The sequence below is a fragment of the Pygocentrus nattereri genome, chromosome 12, assembly GCF_015220715.1.
Source record: "Pygocentrus nattereri isolate fPygNat1 chromosome 12, fPygNat1.pri, whole genome shotgun sequence".
NCBI lineage: Eukaryota > Metazoa > Chordata > Actinopteri > Characiformes > Serrasalmidae > Pygocentrus > Pygocentrus nattereri.
Window position 1 is genome coordinate 10,072,546 of NC_051222.1, and position 17,353 is coordinate 10,089,898.

General features: G+C 38.6%; 1 protein-coding gene across 2 annotated transcripts in view; it reads left to right on the plus strand.

The window, feature by feature from the left end:
* The window catches only part of prkcba (protein kinase C, beta a), a 71,301-nt gene that overhangs the window by 31,559 nt on the left and 22,389 nt on the right, over positions 1 to 17,353 (plus strand). For both annotated transcript variants that reach the window (XM_017717284.2, XM_017717283.2), the window contains exons 5-16: positions 580 to 708; positions 6,496 to 6,652; positions 6,772 to 6,906; positions 7,013 to 7,109; positions 8,981 to 9,127; positions 10,473 to 10,646; positions 10,883 to 10,974; positions 11,446 to 11,508; positions 12,795 to 12,933; positions 13,588 to 13,668; positions 13,850 to 13,957; positions 15,104 to 15,244. In XM_017717284.2, coding sequence (XP_017572773.1) covers positions 580 to 708; positions 6,496 to 6,652; positions 6,772 to 6,906; positions 7,013 to 7,109; positions 8,981 to 9,127; positions 10,473 to 10,646; positions 10,883 to 10,974; positions 11,446 to 11,508; positions 12,795 to 12,933; positions 13,588 to 13,668; positions 13,850 to 13,957; positions 15,104 to 15,244 — 1,463 coding nt within the window. The remainder of the gene's footprint in view (positions 1 to 579; positions 709 to 6,495; positions 6,653 to 6,771; positions 6,907 to 7,012; positions 7,110 to 8,980; positions 9,128 to 10,472; positions 10,647 to 10,882; positions 10,975 to 11,445; positions 11,509 to 12,794; positions 12,934 to 13,587; positions 13,669 to 13,849; positions 13,958 to 15,103; positions 15,245 to 17,353) is intronic.

Genomic DNA, 17,353 nt, shown 5'->3' on the forward strand with positions numbered 1-17,353 from the left:
GTGTTCACCTTTTTTATAGCATAAGTCCTGATGTTCTACAGCTTTCTCCGTTATGCTAGAACCCTCTACAGCTCTGATTATAATCCTAGACATTTATATCTTAATTACAGCTTCCTACTAATTATTTGAAAGCTTTTCTGAGTGTCATATACTTTAAGTGTTTAATATAAAACCAAATGAAAACATTCCTTTGAACGGTACTGTACATTAAGTGAAGCTGCATGATACAACATTAAGGTTTAATGCTACATATTGCAACAGTGATATGCTTGGTAATATATTCCTAAATGTTTTTGGTTGTTGTTGATGTTTGATGGATCAAGTAAACTCCTTAACTCATCAAAATACCAACAAATTAATTAGTGCACAATAAAAATGAAAAAAGCTCATTTGTATCTTACAGGCATCTTCAGTAATGATTTAGCAACAGTATATCATGCAGCCCTAAAACTTATTAAATATTTGGGTTTCAGATTAAACTGTACGTTTTTCGCATCTTTTGCTGCAGATTTCTTTATCACATTGTATTTGAGAGTAATTCAGAGCGAAACGTCATATGTAAAATATGTGTTTACGCAGACTGCATGATGAATATTCATAAGCGATGTGTGACCAACGTTCCAAGCCTGTGTGGGACTGATCACACAGAAAGGAGAGGAAGACTGCACATCACCGCTGATATCAAAGACATTGCTCTAACCGTAACCAGTGAGTGACCCACATTACACATACAAATTAGTTTGTAATGTTGATTAAATGAAGTGGTTAAGATGTAGAGTCATTCAGAGTGGTTGGATATGAAATACTGTGTTCTACTTAATTAGAATTGTTCACAGTGGTGGTGATGGGAACCAGATGAAGAATTTAAGGCCTCTAAAGGCTCCCTTAGGGAAAGCGATCACATTAAATGGTAACAAACACATTACCTGATAAATAAGAAATAAAAAATATCTCATTATAGTTTTAGGATCAGGCCATCAGTGGTGGAGAGGTACATCCAAGGCCTTTTAAGGCTGAATTGACCTCTGAGAAAACTTGACTGTTTTACATTTTGAATATTATATATAAAAACCTGGATAGATTCACTGGTCATTTTGGGTAGTAAATAAAGTGGTTATACAGTATTTGTGTTTTGACATGGCAACTCCTGGTTCTCCTCACCACTACTGGAGTCGAAAATGAACCTTTTTTTTTTGTGCTACAATCACTCCGAAAATATGGAAATATGGATGTATGCGGATATTTTGGAAAATTAGTGGAATTGTGGCATTTTGATTATTGTTTGACCAAATTTCCCCAATGTCCGCCTTACCCACCAATTTCCACCTTACGTAGTCAGTCAGCCAAGATATGTTTGGAAACTTAATTTTGCTTCCTTTGCCCTGGAGCTTACAAGGCTAACCTAGTTAACAAGTAAAGCCATGAATTAGCATTGTGCAAACTGCATGCCCACACCTCAAACTGTGAAATGATCTCAGATAGACTTGTTTGTGTTGTGGTGTTGTGTTGTGTACTGTACATACTATTAAATACAAACACGTATAAGCTAAATAAACCAAGATTGCTTGACATGTCTTGGATGACTACATATAGGGTCAGGTTGATACTGTGTTAATTTGATTAGGCTAAACCATCACTGTGGTTTTGCTTGGTTTGCCGTTCATGTCCTTTTTTGAGAAAGACTAGAAGAGCAAATTAATTCTCAGTGGTACCATGTTTTGCCCACTGACCTTATAGCTTCTGGGAAGGTGATGTGTTTGCAGCAAAATTAGTGTTTGCGCTTGAGTAATGCAACAAAATACTGTTGGACAACATTGTACAGATTGTCAAAAGAAATGTTGTGGGAAAAAAAACAGGCATCATATTCAGCCAAGCATCATTGTTTGTATATCCAAAAAGGAAAACATTAAGGTTTTAGTTTTGTGAGAATAACCCATCTGTTGTCACTTGGGAGATACTAAGTACCAACAGTTAGAAAACAAGATAAGTAATCAGCCAATTTGGCCACTTCATGCTTGTGCTTTAGTCGCTCCCTACAGTTAACAAATAAAGACAAGTACATTGTAGTTATTTATAAACTTCATGGTCATAAAAGTTATAAAGGTTGAAAGTTGTTTAGTGTTACTTAACCTTAAGTTGTCTTTGAATCCGTTTGAATCCAGATATGCCAAGCATGCAAAACACCAGAAATGGTCCTGTTGTAATACAATGTAGATGTTTTGTGTTATTATATTTTGATATATTTCCTACTCCTATTACTTGCTTATTCCATTGCTGGCATTCAGAGGTGGGTGTAAGGCTAGACAGGACTGTGCCATATACTTGCAAAACTAGAGCAGCTTGGGCTTAAGTGCATGACTGCAGTAATTAGAGGAAGTGCACTTAAACCTAGAGCCAGTATTAGGCCAATAACCCCAGCAGCCACTCAAAACTGATTGTATTATAGCTTTTATTTCCTAAAGCCCTTCCCAGCAGACTTTGATCAGTATGGCCATTTAGTGCTTTATGGATGAACGTAAGTCAGTTCTCAACACTTGCAATTCTTCAACTTCGATAAACAACAAGGTCAATAAACAGTGAAGTGTCATGAAATTGTATTGAGATGGAGCCACTTAGTTCTTTTTGGTTTATTTTGCTTATTTTTTCTGAGTTGTCTTTATAACATGTTAGTCGTAGCTAGTATTACAGTGGTCATTATACTGACCCAATTCCAGAAATGTCAGGACAGTGCATGAAACGCTACTAAAAACAGAAAGCAGTGAATTAGTAAATTTTGTTCAACCTGTATTCCATTGTAAATGGTACAAAACACAATATTTGATGTTTTACGCTTATGAACTTTATTGTTTTTTGTAAATATATGAGTCCAAATTTGATGCCTACAACATGTTCCAAAGAAAGTTGGGACAGGAGCAGGTTTACCAGGGGTTTACGTTTTTTTCCCATTCTTCTCCTGTACAAGTCTTTAACTGTGGAACTGTACAGAGCATTTGTTGTCATGTTTTAGCTTAATAATGCGACACAGGCCAGCCAGTCTAGCACCTGCACTCTCAGATTACATAGCCTTGGGCTTGTATCATGCAGAATGTGGCTTGATGTCGTCATTCGAAATAAGCGTGGACATCCCTGAAAAAAAAAAGGTGACTATAAGGCAGCGTATCGCTGTTGTCAGAAGAAAACCTTGTATCTCCAAAATGGTAACTTTACGGGAGACGGTAAAAACACATTTTATATTTAGTGTAAGTCAATGGAACCAGATGTTTTTCCACATCATTTTGGGTCATTTCTTTTAGTCCATTCATCATGAAATTTACACACAATATAAAAGGTAACATATATTCAAATTATGTCCAAAACTAAAAAACGTCAAATGGAGGTACAAGGTTTTCTTCGAACAACAGCGATATGTTGCCCCACAATGTGTATATATCTTTTAATGTTAATGGTGCTTTCACAGATATGTAGATTATCCACTAATACCCACCCCTCCCCATACCATGACAGACTCTGGCTCTTGAACTTTATGCTGGTAACAATCTGGATGGTTTTCTTCTTTGGCCCAGAAATGACAACGCCCATTATTTCCAAAAATATTCTGAAATGTTGATTGATCAGGCCACAATATACATTTCCACTGTGCATCTGTCCCTTTCGGATGAGCTTTAGCTCAGAGAAGTCGGCGGCATTTCTGGACATCGTTGGCATGACTTCCACTGGGCATAGTACTGTCTTAACTTGCACCTGCGAATGCAGCGATAGACGAGGTTTATTGACAACAGTTTTTTATAGTATTTTTAAGAAAATGTGGTGATATCCATCACAGAGGAATGCAGATTTTTAAGGCAGTGCTGTCTGAGGGGTCACAGGGGTCAAATGTCACAGGCATTCACTTGTGTCCTTTTACTTTATGCACAGAGTTGCAGCAGTTTTGGATGTGGTGAGCCACGGTGTTTAAGTTGTTTTCACGGCTTAAACTGCCATTTGTTCTAAATTTTTTGGAACATGTTGCAGGAATCAATCTCAGAATTAGTGTATATGTACAAAAAATGACCAGATAAAATATTAAATGTCTAGTCTTGGTGCTAGATTTCAAATATAGGGCAAAGTAGTTTTACAAATCACTGCTTTCTGTCTTTATTTGCAATTTACCAACTGTTCCTTCGTAGAATTGGGTTTGCATTTTTAATATTAGCAGAAATAGTAAATTTAAATCTATAAAAGTAAAAAAAACACGAAATTGATTAGCAATAAATTTAGCTTGCCTGCAATAATACTTAAAAGGTGAGAAAGCAATGGCACATGCAGCCAGTCTTACTAATTAATGACGCCAGAATATAAAGAGCTAACAATTCAGTTGAAGTAGAACTGTGGTGTGAAGCAAATCATTTTCTTGTATAAATAGTAACTGAAGGCCAATCTGATTTCCTTATTAGGAAACGTGGTGGTGGTGTGTTAGTGTGTGTTGCGCTGGTCTGCGTGGATCAGACACAGCAGTGCTGCTGGGGTTTTTAAACACCTCAATGTCACTGCTGGACTGAGAATAGTCCACCAACCAAAAACATCCAGCCAGCAGCGTCCTGTGGGCAGCGTCCTGTGACCACTGATGAAGGACTAGAGGATGACCAACACAAACTATGCAGCAGCAGATGAGCTATTGTCTCTGACTTTACATCTACAAGGTGGACTGACAAGGTAGGAGTGTCTAATAGAGTGGACAGTGAGTGGACACAGTGTTTAAGAACTCCAGCAGCACTGCTGTGTCTGATCCACTCAGACCAGCGCTACACACACTAACACACCAGCATCACGTCAGTGTTACTGCACTGCTGAGAATGATCCACCACCCAAATAGTACCTGCTCTGTGAGGGTCCATGGGGATCCTGACCAGTGAAGAACAGGATAAAAGGGGGCTAACAAAGTATCAGAGAAACAGATGGACTACACTGTAATTACAGTTGCAATTTAGGTGGTCCAGACATTAATTTACGTGGAGAATTTTCACAGTGGTAGAAACACTTTGCAGCAGTGCATCAAATCAATTCAATTCAGAAGTTAATAGCAGTGATTTAAAGGCTTTGGCTTGCATGCATGTGCAAATTTGTGCAGCTAACAATGTGTTCTAAATGAAAGTGTGCTTTACAGAGCTGTTCTAGCCTGGGGTGGAAACAGACTCCTCTGAAAAATGCATCATGAGATCAATTAGCCAACGATCGCCCCACATCTTTCACTCTTTTCCTCTCACACTCCCACACACATGTCAATCAAATGCATGCCAATCACATGCCTGTTTGGTAGTTCAATGCATTGTGGTCTCTTCATACACCTTCTTAGGAAATATATGTGGTATATCTCACAAACATGGCAAATACTGGGACCCAACTTGGAAAAATTTAAAAGACTGAAATGTTTTCCCTCTTTTTGGATATGCAGTGATGGGTGGTTGAATAAGGAAAAAAATAGCCCTGAATAATTCAATTGACTTTAAATTTTATTGATTGTTTTTTCCATGTAAGTGACCAAATTACCATGATGTCATCACTGCAACAAAGTTTTATGTAATAGGTATAAACGTTATTATATTTTTCTTTTCACAATCTGCATACTGTTGTCAGACTGTGTTTTAAAGCATTTGATTACAATATATACATTTTTGCAAATTATGTTTTACAATTTTCTCCCATTACTATAACTTTTAATTTACTTTATTTAATTACTATAAGTTTTTCTTTTTACTTAGCAAAACATTTTATCATTTCAGTTCACATACTGAGGAAAATTTAAGTAGTTTCAGTTAAAAGTTATACAAAGGAAGGAAAAATACGGATATGAGTAATGAGAAACAGGTATGTGGAAGCATTGCAGTCATGAGAATTCAGATTTTAAAATCTAATAAACTTTAAAAAAAGAAAAATTCACTTCATATATTTGGTGTTGTACCATATATAGAGCTCCAGGTGATACACTAAATGATGTGAATATTGATTATCTGCAAACTGTCAAATATTTATGGAAATGCTTTGAGTCGGTTTAAAGCAAATGACCCACCTACTTATTAAATATTGACCATTTTGGGTCAATACGTAGACCACAAACATCCTGGCTTCCTTTTATATTTATATCGCTGTTGTCGGAAGAAAACCTTGTATCTCTAAAATGGTAACTTTACAGGAGAAGGGAAAAAACCTACTTTACTTTTAATGTAAGTCAATGGAACCAAAATTTTTGCCAAGGTATTTTGAAATTTACATACAATGTAAAGAACAACAGGTACTTTTAAATGATGTCAAAAACTGAAAAACAACCTAAATATATATATATATATATATATATATATATATATATATATATATAATATATATATATATATATAATATATATATGATATGCAACAATATTATTATATATCAATATTCACCATTTATCAATGTTTTTAAATGACTTACCCTTGAATCTCTCTTTTTCTGTTTGTTATCTTTTTACCTTTCTGGTACCAGTCAAGGAGGCTCGGAATTTGGTGCCCATGGACCCTAATGGCCTGTCAGACCCATACGTGAAGCTCAAACTGATTCCTGACCCTAAGAGTGAGAGCAAGCAGAAGACCAAAACCATCAAGTGCTCCCTCAATCCCACATGGAACGAATCCTTCACTTTGTATGTTGAAAAATAAAACTACAAGTCTGTGAACTTCCAACCCCTCATGCACATCAGTTTGAATGCGCTTATTTGCACGTTCTGCAGTCATTTTGTGTGTGTGCATGTGTTTCTTATAGCAATCTGCGGGAATCAGATAAGGACCGGCGTCTGTCCGTGGAGGTGTGGGACTGGGATCTGACCAGCAGGAACGACTTCATGGGCTCTCTCTCTTTTGGTATCTCTGAGCTTCAGAAAAAAGGGGTCAGTGGCTGGTAAGAGCTGCTAAGGAGACATTTAAAGTGATGCAAGACACATTTAAGTCGTACAGAGACCCATGAGAGTCACATCAACTGCACCAAAACTGTGTGTGTGTTATAGGTATAAGCTGTTGGGACAGGAAGAAGGAGAATATTTTAATGTTCCAGTTCAGCCAGATGGCGAGGAAGGCAGTGAAGAACTGCGGCAGAAATTTGAGGTTAATTTCCATCTCGTGTTTCATTTTAAGTGCATTTTTACGTTATATAAAGTTGATGAATGAATACTTTCAAAATATCGGCCTATGGCAAATGTCTTGCAGATGAGCCAAAAAAAGACCAGTGTTAGGGTTTAGGCTTTGGGTTAGAGTTCAGGTTAACAGGGTTCGGGCCATGTTTAGTGTTAGGTTTGGGTTAATCTTAAGATTAGGGCCAGAGACTGGATTACATTTAGATTTTGGCTTGAGGCTAAGGTTAGGGGCTAGGGTTTGGTCCAAGTTGAGAGGTAGGTTTAGATTTTGGGTTGAGGCTAAGGTTAGGGGCTAGGGTTTGGTCCAAGTTGAGACGTAGGTTTAGGTTTTGGCTTGAGGCTAAGGTTAGGGGCCAGGGTTTGGTCCAAGTTGAGAGGTAGGTTTAGGTTTTGGGTTGAGGCTAAGGTTAGGGGCTAGGGTTTGGTCCAAGTTGAGAGGTAGGTTTAGATTTTGGCTTGAGGCTAAGGTTAGGGGCTAGGGTTTGGTCCAAGTTGAGAGGTAGGTTTAGGTTTTGGCTTGAGGCTAAGGTTAGGGGCTAGGGTTTGGTCCAAGTTGAGAGGTAGGTTTAGGTTTTGGCTTGAGGCTAAGGTTAGGGGCTAGGGTTTGGTCCAAGTTGAGAGGTAGGTTTAGGTTTTGGCTTGAGGCTAAGGTTAGGGGCTAGGGTTTGGTCCAAGTTGAGAGGTAGGTTTAGGTTTTGGGTTGAGGCTAAGGTTAGGGGCTAGGGTTTGGTCCAAGTTGAGAGGTAGGTTTAGGTTTTGGGTTGAGGCTAAGGTTAGGGGCTAGGGTTTGGTCCAAGTTGAGAGGTAGGTTTAGGTTTTGGCTTGAGGCTAAGGTTAGGGGCTAGGGTTTGGTCCAAGTTGAGAGGTAGGTTTAGATTTTGGCTTGAGGCTAAGGTTAGGGGCTAGGGTTTGGTCCAAGTTGAGAGGTAGGTTTAGGTTTTGGGTTGAGGCTAAGGTTAGGGGCTAGGGTTTGGTCCAAGTTGAGAGGTAGGTTTAGGTTTTGGGTTGAGGCTAAGGTTAGGGGCTAGGGTTTGGTCCAAGTTGAGAGGTAGGTTTAGGTTTTGGGTTGAGGCTAAGGTTAGGGGCTAGGGTTTGGTCCAAGTTGAGAGGTAGGTTTAGATTTTGGCTTGAGGCTAAGGTTAGGGGCTAGGGTTTGGTCCAAGTTGAGAGGTAGGTTTAGATTTTGGCTTGAGGCTAAGGTTAGGGGCTAGGGTTTGGTCCAAGTTCAGAGGTAGGTTTAGGTTTTGGGTTGAGGTAGGGGTTAGAGTTTGAGCCAGGGTTAAGTTCAGGATTTGGGTTAAGGTTAGGGTTTGGACCAGGGTTAGAGTTAGATTTGGGTTGAGTTTAGAATTGGTTTTGTGCCAGGGTTAGGGTTGGGTTGAGGTTAAGGGTAGGGTTTGGGCCAGTGAGAGTTTTTGCTGTAGGTTTCTGGTTGAAGTAAAGGTTCGGTTTGGGTTGAGGTTAACGTTTTGACTAGAGATAGAGTTAGGTTTATGTTTTGTGTTGAGGTTAAGGGCAAGGGAAAATTAAGGTGAATTTAATAGCTAATTAGTTGAATGCAAGTAAATGTCTACAAACAGTCTACAGTGGGCTATTCAAATATTGAAAACTTCTAATATTTTCGTTTGAGAGTAGCTCTTCCCTTTCTGCTTCATTTTGCGTCGTAGGAAAAGTCCCTCAACACCAAGTTCAAAAATTGTCTGAAATAGTATGCATGTACGATTTTTAGAATGTATAATGTAAACATATAGTGTTTAGTATACAGTGTGGGGACAGTACATGTTGCCTGTTTCCCATCCTAGTGTTACCTTCCTTTTAACAACTCTCTCTTTCGCTTTTCAGAGGGCCAGGATTGGTCCAGGCAGTAAGAATACAGACAGCTCCTCATCCAACGATATCTCCAAATATGATGCCAACGGCAACCAGGATCGAGTGAAACTCTCCGATTTTAACTTTGTCATGGTGCTTGGAAAAGGAAGCTTTGGCAAGGTAATACACAATTGTAATAAATATTCTCTTTGCTATTTGGAACTAGTCTCACCTGCTAACTTGAACAGGATTTACAATCCTGTGTAAAAACACCCTGATCCAGTTTCATCTTTTGATTTTCTGAGCGAATTAGGTTCACTTGTCATCTACAGGTAACTGGAAGATGTGGCAGTTCCTGCAAATTTTAGTGCACATATTTGATTTAATGTGTTTCAAATGTTAAATAAATAAATGACCAGGTTTACTAAGAGGGGTGGGTGGGGGTGGCTAATAGTGGCGTGTCTACTAAGAACTTTCATGCAAATTAACACGGGCGCAAATTGGTTGCTCAAACCTTTGCCTATGAAAATGACATTTTCACACAGCAAACTCCATTTTTTAGATGGCAAAAAGTGATTATTTTCTTCATCTTTTGTTCGATTTGCGAACTTTCGCAGGCAAAACACAATTGACATTTATTGTCAGTGTGGTTGGCATAGCAACATCCAAGCAGACCTGATGATTGGGTCTCATCAAGTATAACATCAAAATGATTCATCAAACGTTCATTATCTCCATCTCTGTTGCCAGTCGTTTCTTACTTACAGCTTGATCCATCATTGTTTATTTGATCAAAAAAGCCCTTTTCCATCATCCTTGTTGTAACTTTTCCATCCTGTCTTAGCGTAAACCTTGCAAGATTTGGCTGTTTGTCGAATTTCAGGCTTTTTCATTCAGTCTTTTTTCCACTCAGCTTTTTTTTTTTTTTTTTTTTTTTTTGATATTTTCAAATTCTGCAAAAAAAACTGTTGCATGGAAACTACAGTGTACTAAGCTAGTTTGGCAGCTGATGATCTCTGAGACATGGTGCTACTTGGCTGACCTTATCTGGAAATTCTTGCTATGCCCTTGGCATAGCCTTGGTAGATATGTCACTTGTACCCTTTTATCTCATCAAACACTGCAGGTTTTGGGTTTGCTTTCTTTAAAGATGAATTCTTTATGTGATATGGTTTTAATAAGACAAGTAGCCCAAAAATAATGAAAAGCCACTTTACGTTAACTATAGTAATGTTTTGGATTAGGATAAATATTATATTTTTAAAATGTAATCAGAAATCTGTACCAGAATACATTTTTGCAATAACCTTCCCAAAATTCAGCACCACTGAACTTGGAACACCTTCCTACATCCCTGAATAGGCTAATAGAACTGGACCAAAATGACTTGTATTAAGTCTTAATAAAGTCTTCTTACATCAATGTGAAGAAATGTTTTTCCTTCTTCTGTAAAGTTACAAGGTTTTGCTAGAACAGTGACTAGATACTGTATTGGTTTGTATGGAATGTCTTTATGCCTCTGTAGGTGATGCTGGCAGAGCGTAAAGGAACAGATGAGCTGTATGCGGTGAAGATCCTGAAGAAGGACGTGGTGATTCAGGATGACGACGTAGAGTGCACAATGGTGGAAAAGAGGGTTCTCGCACTTTCTGGAAAACCTCCATTCCTCACCCAGCTGCACTCCTGCTTTCAGACTATGGTACACAACATGCGCACGCACACACACACACACACACACACACACACACTCACCCGCCTACACACTTTTATTTAAATACCAAGAAGTACTTCTGCTTTCAGGTCACAGAACAAATCATACGTACACGCACATTCACAGTATGCCATCTGCAGGTTTATTCACATCCTAATTTACCGTATCTAGTGTCACTGATTTTCTTGCTCACGTTTCCTGTGTGTGTGTGTGTGTTGGTGCAGGACCGTCTGTATTTTGTGATGGAGTACATTAACGGAGGGGACCTGATGTACCAGATACAGCAAGTGGGGAAGTTTAAGGAGCCTCATGCTGTGTGAGTGCACCCACCGATCTTGAAGACACGCAGAAGGCGGTTTTGAATGTTCAACACTAGTGGCGCTGTGGTGTAAATCTGCACTAAATACTGTGCAAAAGTCAGAGACCTCTCCTCATTTATTTAAGTTACATTATACAGCATCAGGAAAATCAGAATGCAGACTTGAGAGAAAACTACAACAGAGACCTAAACAACCTCTAAACACACTAAAGTGTGTCACGACCAAAGCTGCATCCAAAAACCATAAACTACCACATAATAGTGCTATATTACTATGTTAGAGTTAAGTAAGGCCTGGAGCACCTTACTGGATACAGGGTGGAACTTATTTGATGGGGACAGTTTTGGTGTCTACCAGGTTTCCTAGGTGGTTGCTAGGAGTTCCATTTTGTTTTTCTTCTTCTAACCACTTCCCCAGAAATGTACTGACATGATCACAGTGTTTGTCTCTATTTGTTGTGTTTGCAGGTTCTATGCTGCAGAGATTGCTATTGGTCTGTTTTTCCTCCATTCAAAAGGCATCATTTACAGGTGAAACATTTTCTTGAATGGATACTGATATAGTACATTCTGGGAGCTTCTAATCAAGGCTTTCAAGCACCCATATCACAACTATAGTCTATGAAATCTGTAAAGTCACGTACACATTCTCTATAGAGAACACACTTCTGCACATTTCACTGCACAGTTACAGTTTAGCTGCCGGTGTTAACACTATGGAAAAAGGGTTCTTTGAGTGTTTGTGTTTCTATATAGAACCGTTTTCTTTACGGAAGAACCTTCAAATAGTCTATGGAATAAATAGTGTACTAATATACAGTCATATACAAAAGTTTGGGCATCCCTAGTCACGCATGCACGCTCTACAGAGAACACACGTATGCACATTTTACTGCACAATTACTGTTTAGTTGTTAAAGTTAATATTGGGGCAAAAGTGATGGCACATTTATATTTTTTCCATTTCCATTAAATTACAGTTTAATGCCATATTTAAGTTTATTCTCCTTATAGTGTGTGGTAACTTATTTTCAAATAGCAAATCAACTTTTTTTTATACAACTGTACAGGTATATTAGATGCCAAATGTCCATAAAAATAAATAAAGGTACAAACAAATTTCAGGTTTCCGGATGACTGCTACTGTTTTTTAGCTATGCAGTATGCTTTTGTTCATTTTCATGCATGAGAGCATATTAAAATGAAGCGACCCTTATTTGTCCCACAACTGGAAATTTTCACCTCTGAATTTAACCCATCCATGCAGTGAAAGACCACATACACACTGGCGGGTAGTGAGCCCACTTGCCCAGAGAGGTGGGCAGCCCTATCCACAGCGCCCTGGGAGCAGTCGGGGGTTAGGTGTCTTGCTCAAGGGCGCTTCAATCACATACCGTCAGCTCATGGATTGAGCCAGGGACCTTTCTGGTCACAAGGCTGGTTCTCTAACCTCCAGCCCACGACTGTCCCCATATGATACAGCGTCAAACACCAGTAGCTCCAGTGCAAAACTAAAGTAGCAAACTTCACACACCAGACATACCTTGGTTGATCCATTACATTTGGAATAGTGGTAGGGGAAATTGTAAGTATGACTTTTAGGTGGCGTTTATATTTACAGTTATATGTTATGTTGTTTAACATAAAATGCATGTCTGTAACAGAATTGTGGGATCTAATTCTGATTTCCTTCTAATTTCCTTCCAGTCTTCTTTAGGTGCGCTTCTCATAGCAGTGTACTCTTGAAGGCTAATGATAATGCTGTTAAAGCTTGAGCTCTGCCTCTCACTCTGGAGTCTTTCTGTTTGTGCCTGCAGAGATCTAAAGTTGGATAACGTGATGTTGGACGCAGAGGGCCATATTAAGATCGCAGACTTCGGCATGTGCAAGGAGAACATGTTTGATGGCGTCACCACAAAAACCTTCTGTGGAACTCCAGACTACATTGCTCCTGAGGTGGGTGGATGGGTGCTTGTTTTCAAGTGATTTTCAAGGCAGAAATGTTCTGATATTCTAGGTAAGCAACTGAAAACAGGGCTAATTAACAAAATTGTGTTGTGTAAAGGGCCCATATCATGGACAAGCTAATTTTCCACACCTTAAATAAAGAGTTTGAAGCAATATTTAAACACTGAATTTTATTTAAGGTTCAGAGCATACCATACATTCTATACATGGGAAGTAAACTACAGAAACAGCTCATTTTGAATGAGTTGTTTCTGCGGCGTCACCATAACCAGCTCATTTACATAAATCCACCTATTCGGCTTATGGCAATTTAGCCCCACCCAATTCCCACTGAAATTATAAGGAATGTTTCAGCTCAAATTGCTTTTTGAATGAAGCATAAGACAGGGCAGCCAATCAGAGCAGAGATCATTTAAAGGCACAGTAACATAAACAGCCTATTTAATTCTAAGGCATAAAGAGAGTTCGAAAAATAGTAATGTGAAAATTAATTATGACTGGTTTTGGTGCACAAAACCACACAAATATAATACAATTGAACTATATGGGTCCTTCAACAAAAATCCCATGTTTCATTTTTAAAATATAGGGACACTGGGAGAGACAGAAGAAGAGAGAAATTCTGACTGTTTTCTATTTCAGATTATTGCTTATCAGCCCTATGGGAAGTCAGTTGACTGGTGGGCCTATGGAGTTCTACTGTATGAAATGTTAGCGGGACAGGTAATGCTGAATGCTAAAACAATGTAAATATTATATATATATATATATATGTACTATACAGTAACGAATGATTCATGTATATTCATGACATCAGTATAATTTTCCCAAATAAATGCTTCCTTGTACTTATCTTTAGAATATTGCCCGCGTTATTTGTTTTTTTTTTTTTTTATCTGTATAGCCCCCATTTGATGGTGAAGATGAAGATGAGCTTTTCCAATCCATCATGGAGCACCATGTGTCCTACCCTAAATCCATGTCTAAAGAGGCAGTGGCCATATGCAAGGGCGTAGGTTTTCAGCAGATACACTTTGATTTAAAAGTTCAAAAGTCCTTTTGGTCATTTATTTCAAAATACCCACAAAACAACACTAACTAGAAGCCTTTTCACTACCTTTGCCTTGGGCTGATCGACGAAACTAGCCAAAACTTGCTAGTCAAGTTTATTAGCACTTCCTGCTTGCACTGTGCACTCAAATTCACAGTAAAAGTCAAGCAGTTAGCTTTCATATATGACACACACACACACATAGAAATTGCAAGCAAGGACATTCACAAATAATCTATATAGAGGAAATTTGTTTTCTCTGAACTGTAATTAATATTGTTCTCTTTTAGATACATTTGAGTAGCATCAGTAATGTAATTCTTATTAACTCAGTAACTATACTGTTGTATGTGATAGTTTGAACCCCAGATTACATGTTTTTTTTTTAAATGAAATTAAAGTCCTATTTAAGCTGGATTAGTTACTAGAGGAGGACCGATAATGTTAATTATAAGTGACTCAACTGGCTGATTCGTATGGGATACAGTATCTGTATAATTTCCCCCAGTTACTTCACACAGTATAGATCAAAGCATTCTAGAATAGACTTTCACTTCAGCTTTAAGAATTAAAAGTATCCAAACAAACAACAAAAACAAATTCTAGTTATTTCCAGATAAAACAACGTTAGACTACTGAAGTGGGCTAATTCAGCTTTACAAGTGCTGCTCAGGACAGGAGGAGCACAGAGTTTGACAAAGTATAGGAGGTAATTCATTTTGGGATTATTATAGACTACAGACAATGCAGATTAAAATGACAGGGCTTTATTTTTAGCACACAATTTCTATTTATTTGGTGAGTTTAATACATTAGAAAAAAATAAGTAAATATAAAATGCGTCATAACTTTTGCACAGGCCACATTTCACGTTTAAATTTTTTCCCAATATCTAAAATCCAGCGAATAAACAGCAATTGTTTTCTATAGAGGAAGTGTATATTTATTTTTACCAAAATAACATAATTTTACCAAACTTCTGAATACAATTGTAATGCATTGTACTTAATTACAGGAAAAAGTAATCACATTACTGTAAATTTACCATGTACCATATAACGCCCCTCACACTTGCCCTATTTGACCGGCTATTTTTTTGTCTTTTAGTTGATGACCAAGCACCCAGGGAAGCGTTTGGGCTGCGGTCCAGAGGGGGAGCGAGATATTAAGGAACACGCGTTCTTCCGTTACATGGATTGGGAGAAAGTGCAGAACAAAGAGGTTCAACCACCATTCAAACCCAAAGCAGTAAGTACTAGTCTACCTTCTGGCTTGTCTGTATGCATTTGTTCGACTTTGTCTGTGTGCTTGTGTGTGTTTTTTAATATGTCCTTTATTCTTTTCTATCTTTGACAAGAGCTTGAAGTAATCATGAACCTAACTAAGAAGTAAATGCACTACTTCCTCTAAATAACTGCTTCCCCATCCCCCCCGAAGCAGAAACATGTCATGCAGTATTACGTTTCAGGAATGATGAATAGGGTGGACAGAGAGGTTTAGCACAAGGCAAGTTCAGGCAAATCACATGCCAGCTCTTCTGCAGTGGACTTATTCTGGTAAAATATCATTACGTGCTTTAAATAAATGTATGCCTAGGCTGAGCTGTATGCACTGAATATCAGTAAATCACTAAATATCCAGTGCTGCATATTGCCATAGTCCATCTGATGATACAGTGAAAATACTTTGGAATCCTTCATCTGGTTACATATTGGTCTGTGTTATTTAGACTGAAATCAAGAAATGCACATCAGGAAAATCTTATGCTAGATTATAGTATGTGGCAAGTCCCAGGGAACACAGTGCAAACTAGAAAAGTGCAAGTGATTATGCAGCTTAAGCAGTAGCTGGATGGTTGTTAGGTTCCTCCCATATGGTTACTATGGTATTGTAGGTGGATGCTAAGGTATCCCAAGTGGTTGCTAGGTGGCTGCTATAGCATCCCAAGTGGTTGCTAGGGTGTTGCTAGGTTGTTGCTACGGTATCGCTTTGTTATAGGGTTGCTATGTCGTCAGCACCCAAAATGGCTAATACGGTGTTGTTAGTGGGCTTGTATAATCATGAACAAACTTTTGGTCCTCTTCTTTCCTATAGGGAAAAAAATCACAATTTAATAATGATCAAAAAAGCTGTGTACAAGCACACCATTTAAAATCAGACAGAACATTCCTGAGTTGGAGTAGTGTCGATATCTCAAACTACGGGACAAGTTAGCAGACAAAGTCTCACAACAGTAGCGTTGCTGTCCACCAGTCCAGTAGTGTCACTAATCAGTAAACATGATACCAAAACCAATTGTTATATAAAAACGTCCAGCAAAGTTTGAATGAAAATACAATGACAGAAATTTTCAGATTGTGAAAATTTGTCAAAAGGGATAAAGTTGGTGTAAGACCAGCTTTAGGACCTCCCACTTGAAATAAGCATATTATGCCAAGCCCCATGCACTGTGGGTACAACACCACATTTTAAGCCTTATCAGCAGGAAATCAGAGTTCAGTTCCCAGTAATGTTATAGCCACCTGAGACAAGGACTCAGATACAACATAATTGGTTCTGCTTTCTCTGGGTGGGCATAACTGGCCTCCTTCAGGATCCTTGAGTGCAGTACTACCCATAATGTGATTTACATTTATGGTATTTGGCAGACGCTCTTATCCAGAGCAACTTACAATTTGATTATTGTTACACAGGTAGGCGAAGGCGGTGTTAGGAGTCTTGCCCAAGGACCCTTATTGGTATAGTGTAGGGTGTTTGCCCAGGTGGGGATTGAACCCCAGTCTACAGTGTAGAAGGCAGAGGTGTTACCCACTACACTAACCAACCACTTGGGATTTGCTGTTAGCATTCTCCTCTTAGCATATTGAGCTGTTGATGTTGCAGAAATGGCGGTGCATTTCACAGGAAGCACAGCTAGCGTTCACCCTCCCCGTTGGTATTATCCTATGATTTGGGAGATATATCTAGCAGGTGGATCTGTGCATGACTGAACTGGAGACTAAAAATTAGTTGATCGAAAAAAAAAAAACAACAACCCGTCCATTGACCAGGGGGTCATTAAGCTTTTAAGCTGAAGTGATGAGATGCCACTGCACCCAGTCCACATAAGAGTTTTTGGAGTGGAAGTTGTGGTCAGAACAAAGGTTATGCTGTTCTTGGCTGTTGGGAAGCAAATGTATCCTCGCAGGATCCACATATCCAAAAGAAGGGGCTCAATTTTACTTTTTCCCCGAGGTCCCTGAGGATTTAAGTCTGAACTTAATAGTTTGTTCAGTGTCCAAGCTTAAAGGCAAAGTAACAAAGCCATGAAAATGAACAATGACCCTTTTGGGTACCTAGAACCACACAAACGGCCCT